Source organism: Myotis daubentonii, chromosome 18 (genome assembly GCF_963259705.1).
Source record: "Myotis daubentonii chromosome 18, mMyoDau2.1, whole genome shotgun sequence".
Classification (NCBI taxonomy): domain Eukaryota; kingdom Metazoa; phylum Chordata; class Mammalia; order Chiroptera; family Vespertilionidae; genus Myotis; species Myotis daubentonii.
In genome coordinates this window covers 23,777,181-23,797,966 of record NC_081857.1, presented here as the reverse complement: position 1 = coordinate 23,797,966, position 20,786 = coordinate 23,777,181, and the positions used below count along the sequence as shown (strand labels likewise).

The 20,786-nt window shown below is 41.4% G+C and overlaps 1 protein-coding gene across 1 annotated transcript in view; it reads left to right on the top strand.

Moving 5' to 3' along the window:
* PAPPA2 (pappalysin 2) overlaps nucleotides 1-20,786 on the top strand; it is a 229,048-nt gene that overhangs the window by 181,765 nt on the left and 26,497 nt on the right. The window contains exons 17-20 of the mRNA XM_059673457.1: nucleotides 2,831-2,999; nucleotides 4,394-4,529; nucleotides 6,180-6,289; nucleotides 12,975-13,046. Coding sequence (XP_059529440.1) covers nucleotides 2,831-2,999; nucleotides 4,394-4,529; nucleotides 6,180-6,289; nucleotides 12,975-13,046 — 487 coding nt within the window. The remainder of the gene's footprint in view (nucleotides 1-2,830; nucleotides 3,000-4,393; nucleotides 4,530-6,179; nucleotides 6,290-12,974; nucleotides 13,047-20,786) is intronic.

The window sequence follows — 20,786 nt, the reverse complement described above, 5'->3', positions numbered from 1 at the left end:
GTGAAATATGCTGCCTCCCTTTCTACCTTCCAGAATTTCCCTTCCTCTGATGGTTTATAGCACAGGACCAGTCACAATGTCCAGGCACCATCCATTACACCCACCTCACTCTGCACCATCCAAGTTTGATCTGTCTCCCCTCGCCCCTGAGGTTATTAAGCTGGCAAGTGACTATACGAAATCGACATTGTTGAATGGCTCCTCACTCTGGGCAAGGAAAAGGAGGACTGTTTTCCTGGTTGAAGTGTTCCAACCAATTCAGAGAAAAATACCACATGAAGTCAAAATAGTATTGTCCTGGCCAAGTGAGGGTTTCCCTTTCTAACCATGCTGACATGCAAGGTTTCACAGCCTCACTCTCTCTCTCCAGCTGTGGGATGTTGGTTCAGCAGAGGTAGGGGAAGGATTTCAACTGTGGGAGGTGGTGGAAAGGAAAGAGTCCCTGGGAGCATATACTCTCTGTAGTGGGAAAAAGAGTAAAGTATCCAGTCCAGGAGAGAGACAAAAAGGAGCTTTTTGAGGTAAAAACAATGGCAAACCCTTCGTTGAAAGTGCTTTTGGGAAGAGATGTTAAGATGACACCTTCCATTAGGGAAAGAAGTCATTTACCAGAGAATACATTGTGTGTGATTTCATTGATCTAAAATTCAAGATCAGGCCAAACTAATCTATGCTGATGAAAGAATAGTGCAGGTTGCAGGCGAGTGGGGAGGTTTAACTGGGAAGGAACACCATAGGAGCATCGGGGGACTGGAAATGCTTGGTATCTTGATCTGAGTGATGGTTACCATGGTTCCCCAGCTGTGTGCACATGTAAAATTCCTTGAGCTGTCTACTAAGATTTGCCTAATGTTGTCTATGTAATTTATTACTCAATTCAAAAGTTTTAAATAAATCTTCTGTTTTTGCCACACCAATAAATAAAGCATCAAGATAAAGGACGTCTGGGATACTCCGTAGGAGAGAGATGCTATTAATATTCAAAGTGGACTGTAAAGCATAAAACTGCAATTAAGCCTGACACAGTGGAGGGACCACTGGCTCTGGCAGCAGGTTGACCTAGGTCCAAGTACTGTCTGTATCCTTTCCTGTGGATCTCTAGCTTTAATGTTCTCTCAGGCACAGTTTTCTTCTCTGAAATATAGATAATAATATTTACCATTAACTGCTTTTTGGGAGATTCAGTGAAATAATATATGTAGGTGTCTGGCAAGTGAAATAATATATGTAGGTGAAATATAGCTCCAAAATAGTATTTATTAACATATAGTAGGTATATGGCCACATAAGCTACAGTGCTAAAGAATTCCAGTCATAAAATCAGATTTCTATTATACAATATTCCTGGGAATAAAGGTATGACTATTGAATAATAAATGAAGCCCTTCACTTATTTCTAAGTGGATATTGTTAAAATATTAAATTTTATTTAAATTATTTTAAATCAAATGCATGCTGTGCTATAGGACCTTGGGCAAATTACTTAACATCTCTGAGCGTGTTTCTTTATAACATGAGAATAACCAAACTATTTTTTATTAGGAGTATTCTGATTATTCAGTTGGTTAAACTATGTAACATGCTCTACAATGAGCCTAACACACTGGGAATTTGGGTTAAATGATTCAATTTGGCAAATATTTAATTAATGCCTAATATAAGCCAGATATTATTTAGTTCCCATGAATGAAAAAACAAAAACAAAAACAAGAATAAGATTCCTTGTCTTCAGGAAGCTTCTGACCTACAGAGAAAGACAAATGTTCACATTTTTAAAGCAATGTGATAAAGTTACACTATTGTAAAGTTTGAACACTGGGGAAATGATTGTACAGTAGTACAGTAACCAATTAGAAGTGCATGGATGATGGGCATATTTAGATTTACAGAGGACATTAGGATACTGGGAAATAGCAATTTAAGATCACTATGTGATTGAGTCAATGGCCAAAGGATTAAGTCTATTTTAGAATCACAAGCTTATCTGTACCTAGGAATGTTTTGAATCAGAAGCAAATTCATTAAAACTGCAAAATGGAAAGAACCTTCAAATTGGCAGTGAGTCAGAAGAGGAATGGGATGGAATTCTCAGTAGCAAGTCCTCATTGGTTGGTTACCATCCACCTCCAGTGCAGTCTCTTTGGTTGGAGGCCATGTCTCTGCATGAGAAGGGAGGGTGAGTCTTTCAGGACAGTGTTGAGTCATGTCTACTTTGAGAATTTGATGAAAGCCACGCATGCTTTCCAAGGAAAAATATCAACTATAAACAAACAAAATGACCATGGAAATCTCCAGCAAGGCTTTTGCCCTTCTGAAGTTCAGGGTGAGAGTCTCTGTTTTAAAAGAAGATTCACAAAACTGCATCTTCTCCCCTCTCTGGAGAACCAGTAAATATTGGCAACTTAAGTTATATCACCATAGTAACACTGATGACCCTCTGATCCCTACTGGATGGTCCCCTAAGTGTGTGATAACCATCTCTGTATTCCAGCCTACCAGTGCACTTAGGTGTGAGACTGCTCCAAGATGAAAGGCTTAGAGAAAACCCAACTGTAAATAATCTAGACCCTGCACTGATATTTACCAATCTCTTTTGAGAGCTCTATATCAAAGGTTACTATACACAAGCTACTATTATCACTATTAAGTGTACATTGCTATTTTCCCTTCCATGTCTTAGACATTAGATTGGAGAGATAGGGCATTTGGCTAACCAAATCCAACTGCCCCTGCCTATTTGCGAATTCTTATCATGTATTACTAAGGATCCAGTGTTTCCATGACCTTTGTGAGTCAGTCTGATGGACTATTATGTTTTATGTCTTATCAGAAAGTTCCTGAAGATACAGTGCTTGGAGGATGGAACCTGGGAGCAAGGCAGCTGCATCCCAGTGGTGTGTGAGCCCCCCTCTCCTGTGTTTGAAGGCATGTACGAATGTACCAATGGCTTTGAGCTCGACAGCCAATGTGTGCTCAACTGTAACCAGGAAAGTGAAAGGGTAAGGATGACTTGAACTTTGTTTTGGGCCAGGCTGTACCCTAATCTTGATGACCAATCCAAGAATGTTGAGTAGAAATGATATAAGTGAATCCTAACACACAGGGCCTTACTAAGTTGGGATTCTAACTGGGGTATTATCATTTCATAGGGAATTCAGAAGATACCATGTTTTTGTTTTTTTTTGTGTGTGTGTGTGTGTTTTTTGGAATATTCTTTGAGAATTTTCTTTTGCATAAGAAGAAAAACCTGATGGTTTGGATACATTGGTAAATTCCAAAAAAAGGCTGGGGTTCTGATTCAGCAATGTGATTTCCTCCCATGTGTGGCCACTGACCTAGGAATACCAATATTACGTTCTTCAATGGAACAGAGTCCTGAACAGACACATGAATTCCTTAATAAAGGCAAAGCTGAAAGTGCTGCTTGATTTTTATTCTCTAGGATTTTGGAAGTAGAGGTCCCACGAGAAAACTATAGTCTTATCATGGTTATATGATTAAGATCAATTTTATTTTGGAATCTTTACAAGTACCACACGATATATGAGACAGGAAGTTAAGCGGGCTCTCTAGGCAAAGATCAGTGACCTTGACTGCTCTCCTGGCACCTGTCTATATCTCAGTGTCCAGCACTCTAAGATAAGCACTGCAGGACAGGTGTGAAGAGAATATGCTATGGATATGACAAGAAATCAGACACCTCTGTTTGCACTGACTGTTTAAGGACTCATGAAATTGGCCAGATGAAGGGACAGTTATCTGTAATTCCAAAAACTCACTTTCTTGGGTTTCATGAATTAGTGCTATTCTGTATGTTCTTTGCATTTAGGATACTTTGTGTTGCTGGAGGTGTGAAGCCAAGAGTCACACAAACCAGCACACATGTGGAGAAAGGCAACAGAAATTTGATGAGATCCAAAGTAACTCTGTTGTATCCATTCAAGCAGAAAGGGAAAAAGTACCTTCAGAATTTTGTGAATTAGTTTCACTAGGTCAAATTCATCTTGAAAAAAGTCTAACATTTGCCACAAACAATATTTGTGTGACAGAATGGATGAGCCAAAGAAAAATAGCACCAGGGAAAAAAATTTCCAAAAATATCTCTGAGTCCGTAGGCTATAGTGGATAGCTTATCCTGTGTTTACAGCCAAAGGAAAACACATCATAAATTTCATTAATGTCAAAATTCTTCATGGTTCCTTCACATGAAAACATTAAAAAAATTGTCATGACATTTTTTGGTCAGTAACAACATGACTTATTATTTCAAGAGTATCTTTTATTCTAAGTTCTAGAAGTTGGAGAACACTATCATTTGATTACACCCCCTCTCCCCACTCTAAATGCAGTTAACAAAGCAATAATGAAATATTCTTTACTTTCGATCGTCTAGCTTTCCATCCTCTGCACGAAGGAAGGACTGTGGACTGAGGAGTTCAAGTTGTGTGAGAAGCTGCAAGGGGAATGTCCACCACCACCCTCAGAGCTGAATTTTGTGGAATACAAGTGCGAACAGGGCTATGGGATCGGTAAGTTCAGGAAGAGATGCCGATTCTGTTCCCAAATTACCTTTTTATTAGGCCTGGCTGGATCTTGAATAGATCCACTGTTCTCCTTGAGGAGTGGATGGATATGCAGTTGACTCTGAGCTGTTTCAGTAAAATAGAAATCTATAACAAATTCATTCCTTTTACTCCTCCACATGTGTATAATGTTGGTGCAGCTACTGAGCTATTTGCATAGTGTCTGGTCATGTTACCTACTTCACTGCAGGCTGAAAGTGGATGAGTTTGGGGAGGAGTTGCAGTTCCAAGAGGAGAGATGGGAAGGTGGAGCCACACACCCAGCAAGTACTGGGCTCCTCTGCAGTGTGCCTGCAGCAGAGAACTCCTGAAAGGGACGATTTGAGATTGCATTTGCTTGTGTGGCTCATCAGCCATTCTTTCTCTGCAGAGGACCAGGCTCCAGAGCCTCTGGGCAATTTCTTAATCAAGTAATTGCAATTAAAGGTCTCTGTGGCCAGAACTGGTTTATAGTGATGTGGACTCAACTTGGCCCTGGCTAGACCAAATCATCATGGGAAAGAGATGCTGTTGGTGGAAAACCTTGTGAGATTAATGCTAACTCTACAAGCATGCAGTGGTTTTATAAGCCATTCTAACTTGTGTAATGCCAGTGGATATAATTGGAGTTCATGAGAAAGCTCATTAGTTTCTGAGACGGTTCTTTACCCTCTTCAAATTGCCCTTTTCACTGAGATATCTTGAGGTCAGGCAGTGGGGAGCTTGGACTGTGCTTCTCAAGTGGTGTTTCATGAACAAATTCTCATCTCTCCACCCTCCGATTTCTACATTAATATGTCATATATTCACATATATAGAGTCCTTCAGAGTCATGTGGCTCTTTGAGTTATACAAGTTAGCAAAAAACAACAACACATCAAAACAGAGATGGTGAGAGCTGAAAAGAAACTTGGAGATCATCAAATCTATAGATGAGGAAATAAAAAACCCTGGAGTGTACCTTCTTTGAATAGAATTTTGGAAGACACTTGAACTCCATCTACAAAAGAGTGGAGTCCAAGATTTTGCTATAAGAGGCAAACATGTGACCAAAATCTCTGCTTTTGATTTCCCATCATTTCTTCTTTTAATCACATCATTTTCTTGCAAGGCTGCCAACATAAAGATCGTCAATGTAGAAATTATTAATCTGCCTTCAAAATTTATGGGTCAGCTAGTAAAGTCCTTAGGTAGTAGATGCTTTGGATCCTATAGGCAGAAATAATATTAAATGTACTTAAAATGCATCAACCAATCAGGAGAGACCTTGGCTAGCCAGAGTCCTGGAGTGGGGTCCTGGATGTCTGCTGGACCAGGACTTAATCTTTTAACTGCTGGCTCATGCAGATATTCCGAGATTCCAAAGGAGTTCAGAAAGAGGAATGGTCACCTGGAGCATAGGGCATGAACTTGGGGGCAGAGGCCCTTCACTAATTGTATATAAAGTATCTTCACAGGTGCATAGAAGAGGAATATCAGCCCTGCCCTTACCCATGATAATGATGACCCTCAGCATAGAGGGCAATTGCTGAGGAAAAAGCAAAACTGTTGATTCCAAATGAAAAAGACTGAGATCTGGGAAGTTCATGTGTGTGCTGTAAATTTCTGTTCCCTCAGGTGCAGTGTGCACCCCATCATGTGTAGTGCCCCCTAGGGACCCGGTGATTCTGCCTGAGAACATCACTGCAGACACTCTGGAGCACTGGATGGAGCCTGTCAAAGTCCAGGTGAGCAAAGGGACACTTTCACATATCAGGGACAGAGCAGTTCCCAACAGACAGCTTATTCCCTGGAATAATTTCAGAGGCTTTCAAAGCATCCTTAAGGGGAACAACTACATGGGTCATTTCCTAAAGAGAAGAATTGCAAATCAAGAAGGAAAAAGAGGAAAAGCTTGAGGAAAAAGATGGCCCACATCCAAAGGAACATTTCAAAGAATATAGAAGGAAGACTCTGAGACATAAAGAACAAATAATACAGGAAGGGAATTAAGATGAAAAATTTACTTCCATCTTTAGCCTTGCCAACAGAAGAGAGTAAGGAAGGAAACATGCTGTTATTTTTTAAATGTTTCAGACTATGAGAAGCAAGAGGTAAGGGTTGAAATTGTCAAGTGGACTTTCAGGGCCTTTGTTGTGAAGGCGTCTTCCTCCCTCACCTACTACACACAGACATCTAGGCCTTTCTATGGTGATGGCACCAGCAGAGAAATATCCCGATAGAGAGGACGCTAAACAAAAGGGCTCTCGGCAGTCCAATAAATGCCTGACCATCAAGGTGACTGAGCAGTGGCATCTGGTAGTTGGGACAGGCAGGAGACAGCCAAATGTCCAGGCAGTACCATTGCTCACACCCAGACACAAGGGCCTCTTCTGACTGCCCTCCTGCAGCACCCAGAGGCCTGAGGTCCAAGGAGCCTGACTATGGAGTTGTTCCTTAGACTGTTGCTGGGAGCACTTGGTACTTTCCTCATCTTTGTTTTTCATCTTAATTTGTCTCTTTCCTTTTCTCTTATCTGTAATTCTAACACCAGAACCATAAGATTCTTAAGGGTAGGAATGATGCCTTACTCTTATTCCCAGATGTCCTCAATGCATGACTCATTTCATCCCCTGCTCAGAACAAGGTTGCCAGATAAAATGAAGGAACCCAGAGAAGAGTGGCCCCCACCTCCAGAGAGCCATCTCTCAAGGCAAACCTGATTTTTCCACAAAGCCTGTGCAAGGTTGAATTTTTATGATTAACCATTGTGACGAGAGAATGTTGTATGATATCTCATGGCTTTTCTATTTAAGATAGGAAATTAAGGTTTTGACTTCCGCAGTGAAGAAGTGGTCCTTGAGGAAGCTGATTTCATGGAGAGATTACTTTCTATGTATAATGTGGCAACTGTTTGGGTGTAAATGAGTTTTTCTAAATTGTATTTGAAAGTGTTTCTTTCCGAAGTACAAGAGCATCCATCATAACATCCTATTTCCCATAGTAGGTTGCTTCATAAATCCATTTTTTATAGACAATGCTTTTCTTTTTTTTAGTATATTATAATTATGAAATCCAAATTAATGTAGTGAGGTCCAAATTAATGACATTTTCCTGTGGCTGCAACATGTTAGGTTTGCAAATTCTCAACACTGCATGAAATCCCTTTCTTAACCTCCCCAGTTTTTCAACAGAATTGCTCAGTCAAAACAAATCTTATGATTTCTGGCTCTGTTTTTCAAAATTGGTCCCCAAAAGATTAATAATTACTAAAATAAAAACAAAATGTTTTAAGAGGAAGAGAAAAGCAGGAAAAAAAAGAAAAGATCGTTTCCTCCAGGAGCCATAATTTCAAACAGAATGGTGTCACCCACCCTTCTGCCTCCTCATGTCCTAATCCTGGCCACCACCCTCCAAAGTGTCCTCTTGAAGGGTACAGCTATGTCTAACAGCTCCAGTCATATTTGCCCCACAAGAGTGGGAAAACAAATGGCCCAGTCCCATGAGCCCTGGAAAGGTCGTCTTTTTCATCAGTTTTAAGCATGGAATTGCTCACTCTTTTTGAATACGTCTCTAGGCATTGAGTCCCTCATTGTTAGAGAAGACTAGTCAAGAGGGTCTTGGAGGGCAAAGGAAGAGGAACTGGAAAGTAGATGTCAGGGTAATGTACTATGGCCCAAATAAATATGCAGAATAATGCTACATTTAGGTTGCTACATCTATAGAAATAAGGAAATTGCCATAAACATGGGCAGCAGCAGAGCTCTGTGGTCTGATGTGATGAGCCAAACAACTCGTGGAATAAAAAAACACAATTGAGTAATTTTTTTTGTTAGATCTTAATGTTGGCTAACCATCAGTCTTGTGACCTTTAGGCATTTAACTAGGCAACAGCCTTCATACAGCTTTAGATCATCCCAATAGCCCTTAAATGGTTCTCTCTCTCTCTTTCTCTCTTCTTCCTTCCTCCCTTATACTATTTTTCCTTCTTCCTTTTTTTCTTATTTTAAAAACATTTTTTAAATGGCCCAACCAACTTTAATGGCTCAAATATTTAAATTGATTTTCTCTGAATCTCTTTCTATTTGAAAGTTCAAAACAAATTCTTGGCTCTTATTCTTGCACAATGAATTCATCTGAGCAATGACTTGCCAATAGTATCATAGCAATCATTGTAACTACATACAAACATATAGCAATAATAATTAAAAAATTCAAAATAGTTTTACCCAATAAGGAGTAAGGAAGGAGAATGATAATGGAGGCACACATATAGGGGGCATTAATTAAATTTTTAGTGACTTATTATACTGGGGAAGCAGATATAGCAAAATGTTAAGGTTTGATAAGTTGCACAGAGGATATAAAGTTATTTTCTCAATTATTTTCTGTAGCCATTCAAATGTAATCATATATGATTATAATTTGCCAAAAATGTTCCAGAAAATAAGAAAATCATATTGAGCTGTTAAAAAATAAACCGAAGCATTTATGATTTTGAGCTTACTTGAGCAAAAATCAATTCCAATGGAGTAGCTAGAAGCACCCTGCCAGGGAAATACTTTATTACAGAGAAAAGGCAAAAGCAAAGCAAGGAAGTTATTGATTGATTGGCTGTAGCTTAAAGCCTTGTTGTATGATTGGCTGTCCTTATGTTTCAATTGATTGACCTTGAGGAATTCACTGGCTTAAATTTTGGTTGGCTTGCTATGTAAGCTGCCATGGCAGAAGAGTCCCCTTGTTTCATGAATTAACACACTCACCAGGACCTTCTATGCCGCTTTATTACTACTTTCTATTTCACTCCCCTCTTTCACCTCACCACCACAAAGTACCCATAAAATGTAGGTCCTGAAAAGCATTTGAAATTTTCCTCCAATTTTGATCAATAACTAGTTCAATTAATGATATATGCATATCTTTACTTACAGGATGAGTGACATTCATTGTCCAGAAGACAAGGGAGAATCCTAGCAATACAACATCATATTTAGTGGTTGACAGTTACTCGTAAAACATCATTTCTCTCTGTGTCACTGAGAAAAGAAATATGAGTGGGAGATAGTTTTTGTTCTCAAGGACTTTGAAATCTAGGAAGGCATAGACACAGGGACCAGAAACTTACACATGTTTATAGAAATGAAGGAAGGCTGCCAGTCTGAATTAGTCTCAAGACTGAATTGTAGATCATTAAAAAAAGGACATGGGTATTTTTAATTCCACAGCCATGAATTTATTCTGTGGATGATGTATCTGTACACGTGTGAAATGATTTATACATAAGCTTTGTCTTTTATAACAAAAGACTTTGTCTGTTAGAACAAAATACCCATCAATATAGATCTAGTTTAGTAATTAGGGTCCATCCCTGCAGTGGAGCACTGTGCGGTCAATAGGACACAGCAGACCAGGTACTATAAAATGCACAGAACAACCAGGAAACATTGTGAAGTGAAATAAAGTTAGGCAAGCAAACAACAATAGACCAAAGCAGAGAAGAAAATTGCAGTATTCTACTATTTGTGTGAGGAAAGAAAGGATTTATACATATACTAGATGCCCAGTGCACGAAAATTAGTGCACTTGGGGGCGGGGGGGGGGGGGTGGGCTCATCCTGGCCTGTGCCCTCTTGCAGTCCGGGAGCCCTCAGGGTATGTCTGGGAGCTCCCCAGGGGATCGGGCCTAAGCTGACAGTCAGACATCCCTCTGGCAGCCCATGAGCCCTTGGGGAATGTCCAACTAATGGCTTAGGCCTGCTCCCCACTGTTAGTCAGACATCCTTAGCGCTGCCGCAGAGGCAGGAGAGACTCCCACCACCATCACTGCGCTTGCCAGCCATGAGCCAGCTTCTGGCTGAGCGGCACTCCTTTTGTGGAAGCACACTGACCACCAGAGGGCAGCTCCTGAGTTGAGCATCTGCCCCTGGTGGTCAGTGCGTGTCATAGTGACCTGTCATTCTGGTTGTTCTGCCATTAGGGTCAATTTGCATATTACCGTTTTATTATATAGGATGTATGTATATGCATAGACTATCTCTATAATGACAGAAGACAACTAAAAGTAGAAGGGAGGAAATGGGTTGTGGGATCAGAAGCAGGATAGAGGTTATGTACCCTTTTATGCCTTTTATATTTTACACATATTACATGATCATGAAATAAAGTTACATAATATAAAGATATAAAAAATAAATTGGAAATAATAGCAGAAAAGAGCCTTGGAGAGAAAGAATAGAAAGAAAAGACAGACTCTTTTCCTCTCTTTTGTTTTTCCTTTTCAGTATATTTTGAGAATTTCTAAAGTTTTAAATAAACCCAACACTCCTACATTGGTAAAAGGGATGGACCCGATAGAATGATTAGAGGATAGAAGAGAAGCTGACACACAAAGTTCAGCGTGTTCTAGAGCGTCTGGCAATGGTCATCATGAAATAGTTTCAAGGCCAAGTTATTCCTTTATTGGAGGGTTTGACATTCTTCCACATCCTCCCCACCAGACATTGAGCACTCTGAGAGCATCCCTGGCTCCTACTGAGATGCATACCTGTGATCTGAACTGAATGCTGACTGATTAGGGTGGGAATGAGGGTCCTTAGTGGATACAGTGCTAAGAGAAGGAATCCAGTGGCTTGCATTCACATTTCCAGGGTACTAGTTATTGTACATTTTTATTACCATTACCTGGTGATAGAGTTCCACTGGTGCCTGCTTCAGAACATAAATGAGAATCATTTCCAGGTAGCAGAGCTATAAGTAAATAGTCTGCTTAAATGGCTTTAAGTGCAGGAGAACAGCTCACTTTCTCAGGAGGCTGAACCCCCTCTTGGGGTTACCTTATATATCTGTAGTCCTGAATAGATTTAATAATCCCCTTATTAAAGTACAATGATAACTTATGCCAAAGCACCTTCTATAATAGTACGATATGGAATTTTGAATATCAAAATTTGTTAGGATTCTTAGTGTTTATTTCCCTTTAGGGAAGCTGTGAAGGAGGAGTTTTAGTTTACAGTCATGTCATTCCAGGAGAATATTGCATATTCCTATTCTCATAGCTGACCATGAGGTATATATTCATATACACCCATATTAATGTATGCAATTGTCTCCAATTTGATTACTGTAGTCTTAGCATTGTAGGGTCTATAATTTCCAATTAATAGAGGTGATATCTTGTGTAAAGCCTGTATCTCCCCATGTGTTATTTTTCTTACCATTGAACTGAATTCCTATTGTACCAAATAAAAATGTGAGTATGAAAGTCTGCACATGGGTGGGTGGGTTGCAGGCTATTGAGAGAATCCCTCTGTCTCCTTGAAAACTTCCTATGGGACCTCCTCTTTTCCTGAAGTGGGTCTTTGGAAATTTTAAAATACAAAAATTAAAAGGAAGAAGCTCAATGAAAATGAGTTGTCATTTAATGAAGAGTAGATGACTGTTTAAATGTGCATCTGGAAGTGGCTGTTGGGAATGAGAAAGTAGCTTGTGTCCTAACCTGAGTGTCTTTTCACACTCACCAGCTTAATGTCGGTGCCCTTTTGAGTCCCAGTGGTTTCACATTAACCCTATTTGGTCAGGGCACAGACCCTCTTTTTCCCTACAAGGAAGAGAAAGTGGTGCTCACAGAGTTGCAGAGTGCACTTGACCTCCAAGGATTGCCTGGCGCTCACATCTTAGGATCTGGCATTTCTGAGATCCCTTTCTGGTTCAGGATTCTTCGTGTGAGGCTGTATTTCTCAGCCTTTAAAAACCCACACTGCTTCCTGATCACAGCCATCTCGCCATTTCTTGTAACGTTATTTAAAATGGCAAAACAAATGAAACCAATATTATGCCTAAGACCACTTTATACTCATTACTAGAGGCCCAGTGCACAGATTCGTGCACCAGTGGGGTCCCTTGGCCTGGCCTGCGGGGATTGGGCCAAAACCAGCTCTCTGACATCCCCCAAGGGATCCCGGATTGCAAGATGACGGTTCTTGGGTGACGCACCCCAGAATCGGGCTCCCTCCTCTCTGGTTCCAGGTGCCAAGTGACCACAGCTCGGCAGCTCCTGCATTGAGTGCTCGCTGGTGGTCAGTGGACATCATAGCTACTGGCCGGTCGTTTAGGCTTTTATGTATATAGATAATATTGATGAAGCTTTGTTAAACCACACCTATACCACTACTCTGGAAAATTCGATGCCTTGGGGAGGGAGAAGGAGGAGGAAGACGATGAAAAGTCCCTTCCACTGAGAGTTTGTGCCGTGGCACCATCAGCAGGACTAGCAGCTCCACGGCAAAGTCCTGTCAGCCTTGACCTGCTTGGTGAGCCCAAGTTGGTGTCTCACTCCTTAGGAAATGGGGTTGGGTTGGTAGGGTAAGCGCAGGACATGCCCCTTCTCTCACTGACCAGGTGTCTTCGTGTTTGTACTTTCTGTCTTCTCCTTCAGAGCATCGTGTGCACTGGGCGGCGTCAATGGCACCCAGACCCTGTCCTGATCCACTGCATCCAGTCCTGTGAGGTAAGTCACCAACCCCTCCCCCAACCTGGACCACACTTCTCTGCTTAACTCCAGGCCTTGAGCCTTTCTAATGCAAGGTCCTCCCTTTCTCCACTTCTGTGCTTTTTGTTTAATTTCTATAATCCCACAACTTCAGATATTAGGATTTCTGATTTTGGCTTTTCTTTAAGCAAAATTCCAGGGTTTCATTTGAAATGACTCAATAAAAGTAAGTTAAAAGCAAATCAGAATTATTTATGGTTTTGGGATTCTCTAACAGGGCCTGTTTGAGTTTAATTAGGTCAGGGTTTTGCAGACCGATGGCCCACAGACAGGTTTATTTGGCCAACACAGTGTCTGAAAACAATCTTGTTTTGATTGCTAATATTTTAAAAATTGGGATTTTTCACATAAAATTCATATGTGTATATAAAACATTTCACACACACAGGCACACATACTCCAAGTAAAAATAAATATAAAACACTTTGTGCAAAGATTTTTCTCTTGAAAAACAAGACTATCTGGCAACAATTAGCTGAATCTGCGTAGCAGCTACAACCCCAGAAGGGCAGCTGTTCTTCAGGTCAACATGCTCCTCCCCTCTGCCTGTGGCTTCCTACCTTATTTTCACCCACTGCAGGGGTCAGGCAAGCATCTATGTTCCCCACCTCTGAGGCAGACCTGAAATTTGCTGTGGAGTACGCCAAATTAGACCTTTACCACCTTGAGGATTCCTGTCTACTTGCTCACATAGGGGATTCCCTACCTTGGGGCACCTAGGGCGCTGTGAATTCCTTAGTCAGATTGACAGGAGTGAAGGCAAGGAAGAGTCATGAGTGAGGTAGCGCTGATGGGGGATGACCCAGAAAGCACACGCAAACACCATTTAAGCTTTCTCACCCTGGGAACAGCCAGTGACAAATACAAATCCTCTAGTCTCAGTCACACCAGGTTTTGACCTCCCAGTCTCTCACTGGAACTAATTAAGCCACTTAGCAGCAATACTTGGGTCATTCTGGCTGCTGTGTGCTAGAGAGAGCTGTTTAACAGCCATTGATTTCCAATACCCCCCCAACCCCCCGCAACCCACATGTATGTTAATTCCCCTCCTCCCCCATTCTTCTTTATCTCTGTTTATATTGAGCCATTTCTGGGAAACTGGAGTCTACATGAGGCCAAGGAAGGGGAAAGGGTGGGGTTTGAGACAAAGGGAAAGGATACTAATAAAATAGCGTTCTGAGAGGGCATCGGGAAAAAGTTGAACATGGAGTACACTTTGTGATGGCGCAGCCAACAAAACAGCTCATCTTCTGCCATCATTAGAAAAACAGATGACAGTGGGGTGGGGAGGAGAGGAGTGACTCATACACTGGGCAGGGGGTAAGGATAGGGAAGAGGAGGCCAGAGAACAGGGAGATAAACAGACAGAGGACTTAAGACTGGGAAGAGATCAAAGGATCTGAGAATTCCCTTCTGCTGCTTCATTGTGTGATCACAAGAGGGCGGGTGGCTGGCAGGCCTTGGAGCTGGCCTCAGTGTTTCCCAGAAGGTTAAGCACGGAGCTTCCATGTTTCTCTCACCCTCCTCGCTGCACCCCAGCACATCCTCTGGATCCCTATTCCAGAGCTCCCTGGGCTTCTCCAAGTCCTGTGGTTGCTGGGACAAGGAATGTTACCTTGCTCAGCAGAGCCTTGGCCACCCAACTGCTCTTGGTCCTCTCACTTGAGTGGTTCTCCAAGTGTGGTCCCTGGACCAGCGCAATGGCACCACCATGGAACCTGTCAGAAATGCACCCCCCCAGGCCCCGTCTTAGACCCTGGGCGGGACCCAGGACTCTGTGTTTCAGCAAGACCCCCAGGGGATCCTGGAGATTGATCAAGTTTGAGAACCACAACTTTAGTCACTGTGGGAGCACATGAGAAGGTTCCTAGCCCGTGGAGTCCCTAAGGTGAATTTTCCTTTGTCCAGGAGTACTTCTAGCCAACATTATTTACATTCTGATTGTTCTACAAAATCAGATTGAAAAGAACAAGATTCTGCTCTGGTCTTCCAGCAAAGGCTAAGAGGAAGAAAAAATCTTAAAGGACTGGAAAAATGCAGGAAGAAAAAGGAGAATCACTAATCATAGGAAAGGAAAATGGGTAGGGAAGGAGAAACAACTCAGAGGAAATACGTAAGAAGAAACGCAGAAAGGGAGAGCAAGAATGGGAAAGAAAGAACGAGAGAGGCAGAAACTGGCATGTTCTGGGGGCATCTTGGGAAACACTTAATTCTTTACTGGAAAAAGTCAGCTAAATATATTAGGGGAAACCTAAGAGTGTCAAAGACAGATGGAGGGAAAACAGACTCCGAGGCGAGATAAACTGAAGAGGGCTAGGACAAAGAGAGTAAATTTAATAAAGTGCAGCACAGAATTATGAGCTCAAATTAGACACCTTGTTCCCTGGTCTAAAAAGGGCTTTCTGTTTTTTGCTTTCCAGTACTGAATATAATTCTAAGATGTGCCTTTTAGACCCTCCGCCCTATAAGATAGTGGAGGCCCTCCTTTATTTCTCTCAATGAGCCCAAGCCAGTGAACACCTCACCTCACTACCCCAGCCCGCATTTCCCTTTGTGTCATTTTGGTGCCTCTGTGTGTGTCATAACCCCCTTGCCACAGAGATTTCACCCTCAGTTCTCCACTGTTCTATGCCTCTCACATTCTCTAGATGACAGCTGTACATTTTTTTTCTAAAAAAACCAACAAAACAAAATGTGTATAAATAATGCCATCTGCTCATAGTCATTTATGTTCCCATTGTCTCAGCAAGAACATGTATGTATCCCTTGGTTGGGCATCGTCCCATGCACTAAAGGGTTGCCAGTTCAATACCCAGTCTGGGCACATGCCCGGGTTTTGGGCTGGATCCCAGTGCGGGGCATGCAGGAGGCAGCCGATTGATGGTTTTCTCCCACATTCATGTTTCTCTTTCTCTCTCTCCCTCTAAATTCCTCTCTCTCTCTAATAAATGAATTTTAAAAAAATCTAAAAAAAAACAAACAAAACATGTGCTTACTAGATATCTGCAACCCAAACTTGTTTATACCTTAAATTACATTTTTCTCATTGATTCTCGTATTTGTCCTCATTGACCTGAACTCCTTATATTTTCCAGTTCTTTTTTGTAATTTGCAAATGGGCAAGGAATGATGACTTGGTTGATTGAAGGTTTTGGAGTCAAACAAATGTAGAGTCAAGCCCTGGGTCAGCCGAGTGGTGTGAGCCTTCGTGTCTTCATGGTTATTGGGAGGTGGGGGCAACAACACTATTTTAAGGAGTTGTGATGAGGGATTCTTATGATAATGTATATAAAGCATTTAAGTCTCATGCCACATGTGCTCCATAATAGATGCTTATAAAGTGGTGGCATTCATCATGAACTGAATAAGTACAGCAGAAAGCAGGGGGTGGAGCTGCTGGTGTGGCCTCAACATGATTAGGTGCAAACTCAGAGGGTGTGACAGAGAATGCGAGAGAAGGAGGGGAAATAGGCCACAGCGTGGAGCTCCACTGGGACCCATAATTCACAAATCACCTGGAGACACTTCCACATCCAGGCTGTCACTTGGTCAGCTGGCCACCAGATTGTTAGATGAGCAGCTCTACTCACCCCTAGCTGGGGCCTCAGTGTTTCTCATTTGGGCTGTTGCATTGGTTTCCTAATTGTTCTTTCCACTCCCAAACCTGTGCCCATTAAAATTACAGACAAGCATACAGAAGTCTGTGTAGAAAACAAATATTTATTCTGTCAAATGCTCGTACAAGAAAGTGTTATCCTCTCGTTTTCCCTCCCTCCCTTCTTTCTCCATCCCTTCCTTCCTTCAGTTCTTCCTTCTTTCGTTCTTCTTCATAAGGTCACATTTTTTTTCCCCAAAGTCCACCATCCTAGCTTCCATTTATACCAAGAGCATCTTGTTCTCCAGGGAATGCCGCTGAGAATAAAGACCACATATGCAGCCTCCTTTTGGATAGAAATGATTAATTTCCTTCCTGCGGGATGATTACATCGAGTGCCCATTGACCTACATTTTGGCTCTGCTTTTGCTGTGAGCATGTATTTCTTGCAAGTTCTTCCCAGGAGCCTGTAGTTTGGACTGAAGTTTCTGATTCTCCCATCAGCCCTTGGCTGGTTCTTATTTGTGCCCTTTCCTTTTCATAAATGAGAGTTGCGGAGGAGGACAGAGGTGGAATGATGTCAGAGGAATTAGGTTCAGATTCTGAATTTACACTTGTTAGCTATGTGTAGCCTCTGTCTGGCTTTCTCTCAGAACTCCAATAAGAAGCAAGTGAAATAACTGATGTCAAGGTTTTACATAAATTGTCAAATAGTATAACATATTAGTAGTGATATTGCTTAAGGAATAATATGAATAACTGTGAGGGGACAGGATCTTATTGAAGCAACATATTAAGAATCAAGAAACAGTTTAGTTATACCCAGTTATGACTATTTATGGTTTACTGCAGGTAGATGTGGTTAGTTGATGTTCTTGAGGCCTCCAGTAAACCTTAAAAATCATTTTAAGGTGTTTTTTTTTGGGGGGGGGGAGGGAGGGAATTTCAAATAAGTCTCTTTGAGCATTAGCTGACATTTCTCCTATAAATTCTTATACATATCCTGGCGAATGCCTGTTATCTCACTTGTCACATTATTTCAACATTCTCTGATAGGTCTTTTCTTCCCACGGTCTGCAAACTCCAGAGTGGCAGGGTACGTTTTGTTTCCTTCTTTACCCGTTTGACAGACTCGGGCCTGATTCTTCAGTGGCACCTGCTTCCAGACCCGTGAAAGAAGATAGACTTTGAGAGTCTTAAATTGGAAAGCATTAGATCGATCTTCTGGGTAGTGTGAACAATAAAGATAGGAGGTAAAGGTAAGGAAGACGTAGAAGAAATGAGAAGTAAAAACCTGTCCTGCATAGACTCTAAAGGCCTTGCCATAGACACCGTGAGGGTGGTGTAATTCAGCAGACAGAATGCTGTCCTGTCTGGAGTCAGGCGTGCACCTCAGTTCCATTCCTTACTACATGTTTTCTTGGACAAGCTGGTTGACTTTTCTAAATTAGTATCCCTAGATTTAAAATGTGATGGATAAAATGTATCTTTTAAATTTGTCAGACACCAGGTTCAGAAAACTGTGAAGACAGAGCATGAGGTTGTGATTTGGGGCCAGTGGAGAGGCCACACCTCGATAAAGTATGGGTCATGCTAAATTTTCAGGGGAACCAGCAAACCTGCTCTTATTTCGGAGAATTTTGCCTTCTACCTAGATTTTGACCTTGATTATCCCTGTGTCCTTCTCTTAAGGGCCCCTGCTGTGCTTTGGGGCTTTCTTAGCTAGCCTTGATTTCTTATTTACTGATGGGTTGCATTTGGGAAAACTGTTGGCACTGGCCTAGCTTGGCATCAGTCCATTTGGGTTTTACTACTTCCATCCTGGTAATAGCTGGCAAGAGAAACTCTGACTAAAATATATGAATCAGAGCCTGATAAAAAGTGTGCAAGTACCTAAGGTCTGAGTGTTTGGTAGACACTAATGGAATGTGTGACAAACTAATGAAATTCCATTTATCAGTAATTTTGAATAGTTTCTGCTATTCAAAGTAAAAGTAGTGCTTTTTTCCGTTATCCTAACAGATAGTGTGACAAGCAATACACAGATATGTGCATACACTGAGAGAGTGATGAGCCAAGCTGACCTGGAGGAGGATTTGATAAAAGTTTGCTTAATAAAACTTTTTTACAATTGAAATTCTTATAAGCCACAAAAGACTGGATTGCTTTTAAATTATAGGTAATTTGAAAAAAACATGGCTGATCCTGAATAAACAGCAATATGGCTCTGTTCTAAAAAAAAGCTCCAAGAAGTATAAGTGGGACCAGCAGAAACCCACATAGTTCCTTGACTTGTCAGTATTCTCACCATTGATCTGATCCTATTTTCTCATTAAATCTGACTTCCATAGCCATTAGAAAACACACAACAATTGATGGTAACAAAAATAACATCAAAAGGGATAATCAAAAGAACTGGAATTTTTAAACCTAAGAGGAGAAGGATAAAGATTAATGTAGTATTAATCTTTAGTAAATGTTTTCATGTAGCAAATAGTTTAGAAAAGAGTTAACAGTCACCATCCCCTATTAAGAACAGAATAGAAAATAATGGGCTTAAAAAACTAAATGAACTGTTTCAAATAAATCTGTGTGAAGATATCCTGAAAGTGTTAGATTTTTACAGAGTTATAAAGGGACGTGTTTAAAGGCATATTAGTCTTTGCCGCATTTTAAAGGAATATGTATTGTGATCTCTGACATGGCTAACCATTTTCTGTTGTTTGGTATGCTCTTTCCCTATACGTCTAGCATGCCATGGATTTAAATGCAAACATATTTGTGTTTTCTTAAAGCAACCAGTAGAACTATTTTTATGTAGCATTAGTATAAGAGTTAGTATCTTGATAAACATTTGCATAGGAGGGAAATGTGGGTGGAAAGTCTAGGTGAGGAGGCCTTGGGGACAAATTTAGCTCAGGCAGAGCGGCCACATTTACTTAAATGCAGGTGGGCAGTTATAGTGTCGTTATGCATTAGTAGTTGATAACAGCAGTGCTTCCATCACTAATTCGTTCCGTCTGCTGTTGCCATTCCTTGGATTCTTTCTTCCCTGTTGTCTTGGACTTCTCCCTTTTGTTTTCTGTATTTCAGATGGTAGCCCTGTTAGCTGTGTCTGGGACATGTGCTGCTTCATTTTTGTTTTGTTAATATATTTTTTATTGATTTCAGAGAGAAAGGGAGAGGGAGAGATAGAAACACAATGATGAGAGAGAATCATTGATCTGTTGCCACCTGCACCTCCCACACTGGGGATCCAGCCTGCAACCCAGGCATGTGCCCTGAAGGGATTAAACTACGATCTCCTGGTTCATAGGTCGGCGCTCAACCCCTGAGCCACGCCAGTGGGGCTGGGATGTGTGCTTCTTGATCACTCACTGGTATTGCCTAGGTTCACTGCTCAACCTCAATGGGATGTGGGGAGCAGGAGGGGGAGGGGTGCAATTGATGTGATGAAGTGGAGATGATGGAATGAAAATCCAGTGGTTATAGGACCTCTTTTTCTTGCCCAGAGTTTGAACCAAGAAAAAGTAGAGAGGAGATGGAGTCAGACTAAAGAGTCCCATTATTCTAGGTGATGTGTTCTATTCTGGGTGCAGAATGTCTCCATGCAGATTTCAATGAAACTGATCAAAGGTGAGGGGTGGCAGGAGGGGATACCTGAGCAATAGTGATACTTATGGGTCTGTGATGATGTGGGACCCTTCTGGAGGAAGGGCTTCATCTCTTGTTAAGATCTTAAGTCCTTGTTATTTTATGACAAGATGTGAAATGATAGATAGATAGATAGATAGATAGATAGATAGATAGATAGATAGATAAAAGTGTTCTAGCTCATCATATCTGTGAAGCTCCATTGCAGGTGGCACAACCATACTAGCACAACCATAAATTTGAGGATTCTTTATTCTAAAAGGTGAAGTGAAAACATATGTGTATCTGGGAGACTCCAGTGTAGAAGTCCCATGTTTCCTGTGGCAGCTAAACCAGGCTCAGGTCCTCCTGTGGGAAAGCAGGAAAGGGCACCTTCTCCAGGGGAAATGCTTCAAGGCCTCAGTGAGTCTGGCCCAGGAAGCTCTCTGAGGCTCAGGACTCCCATGTGA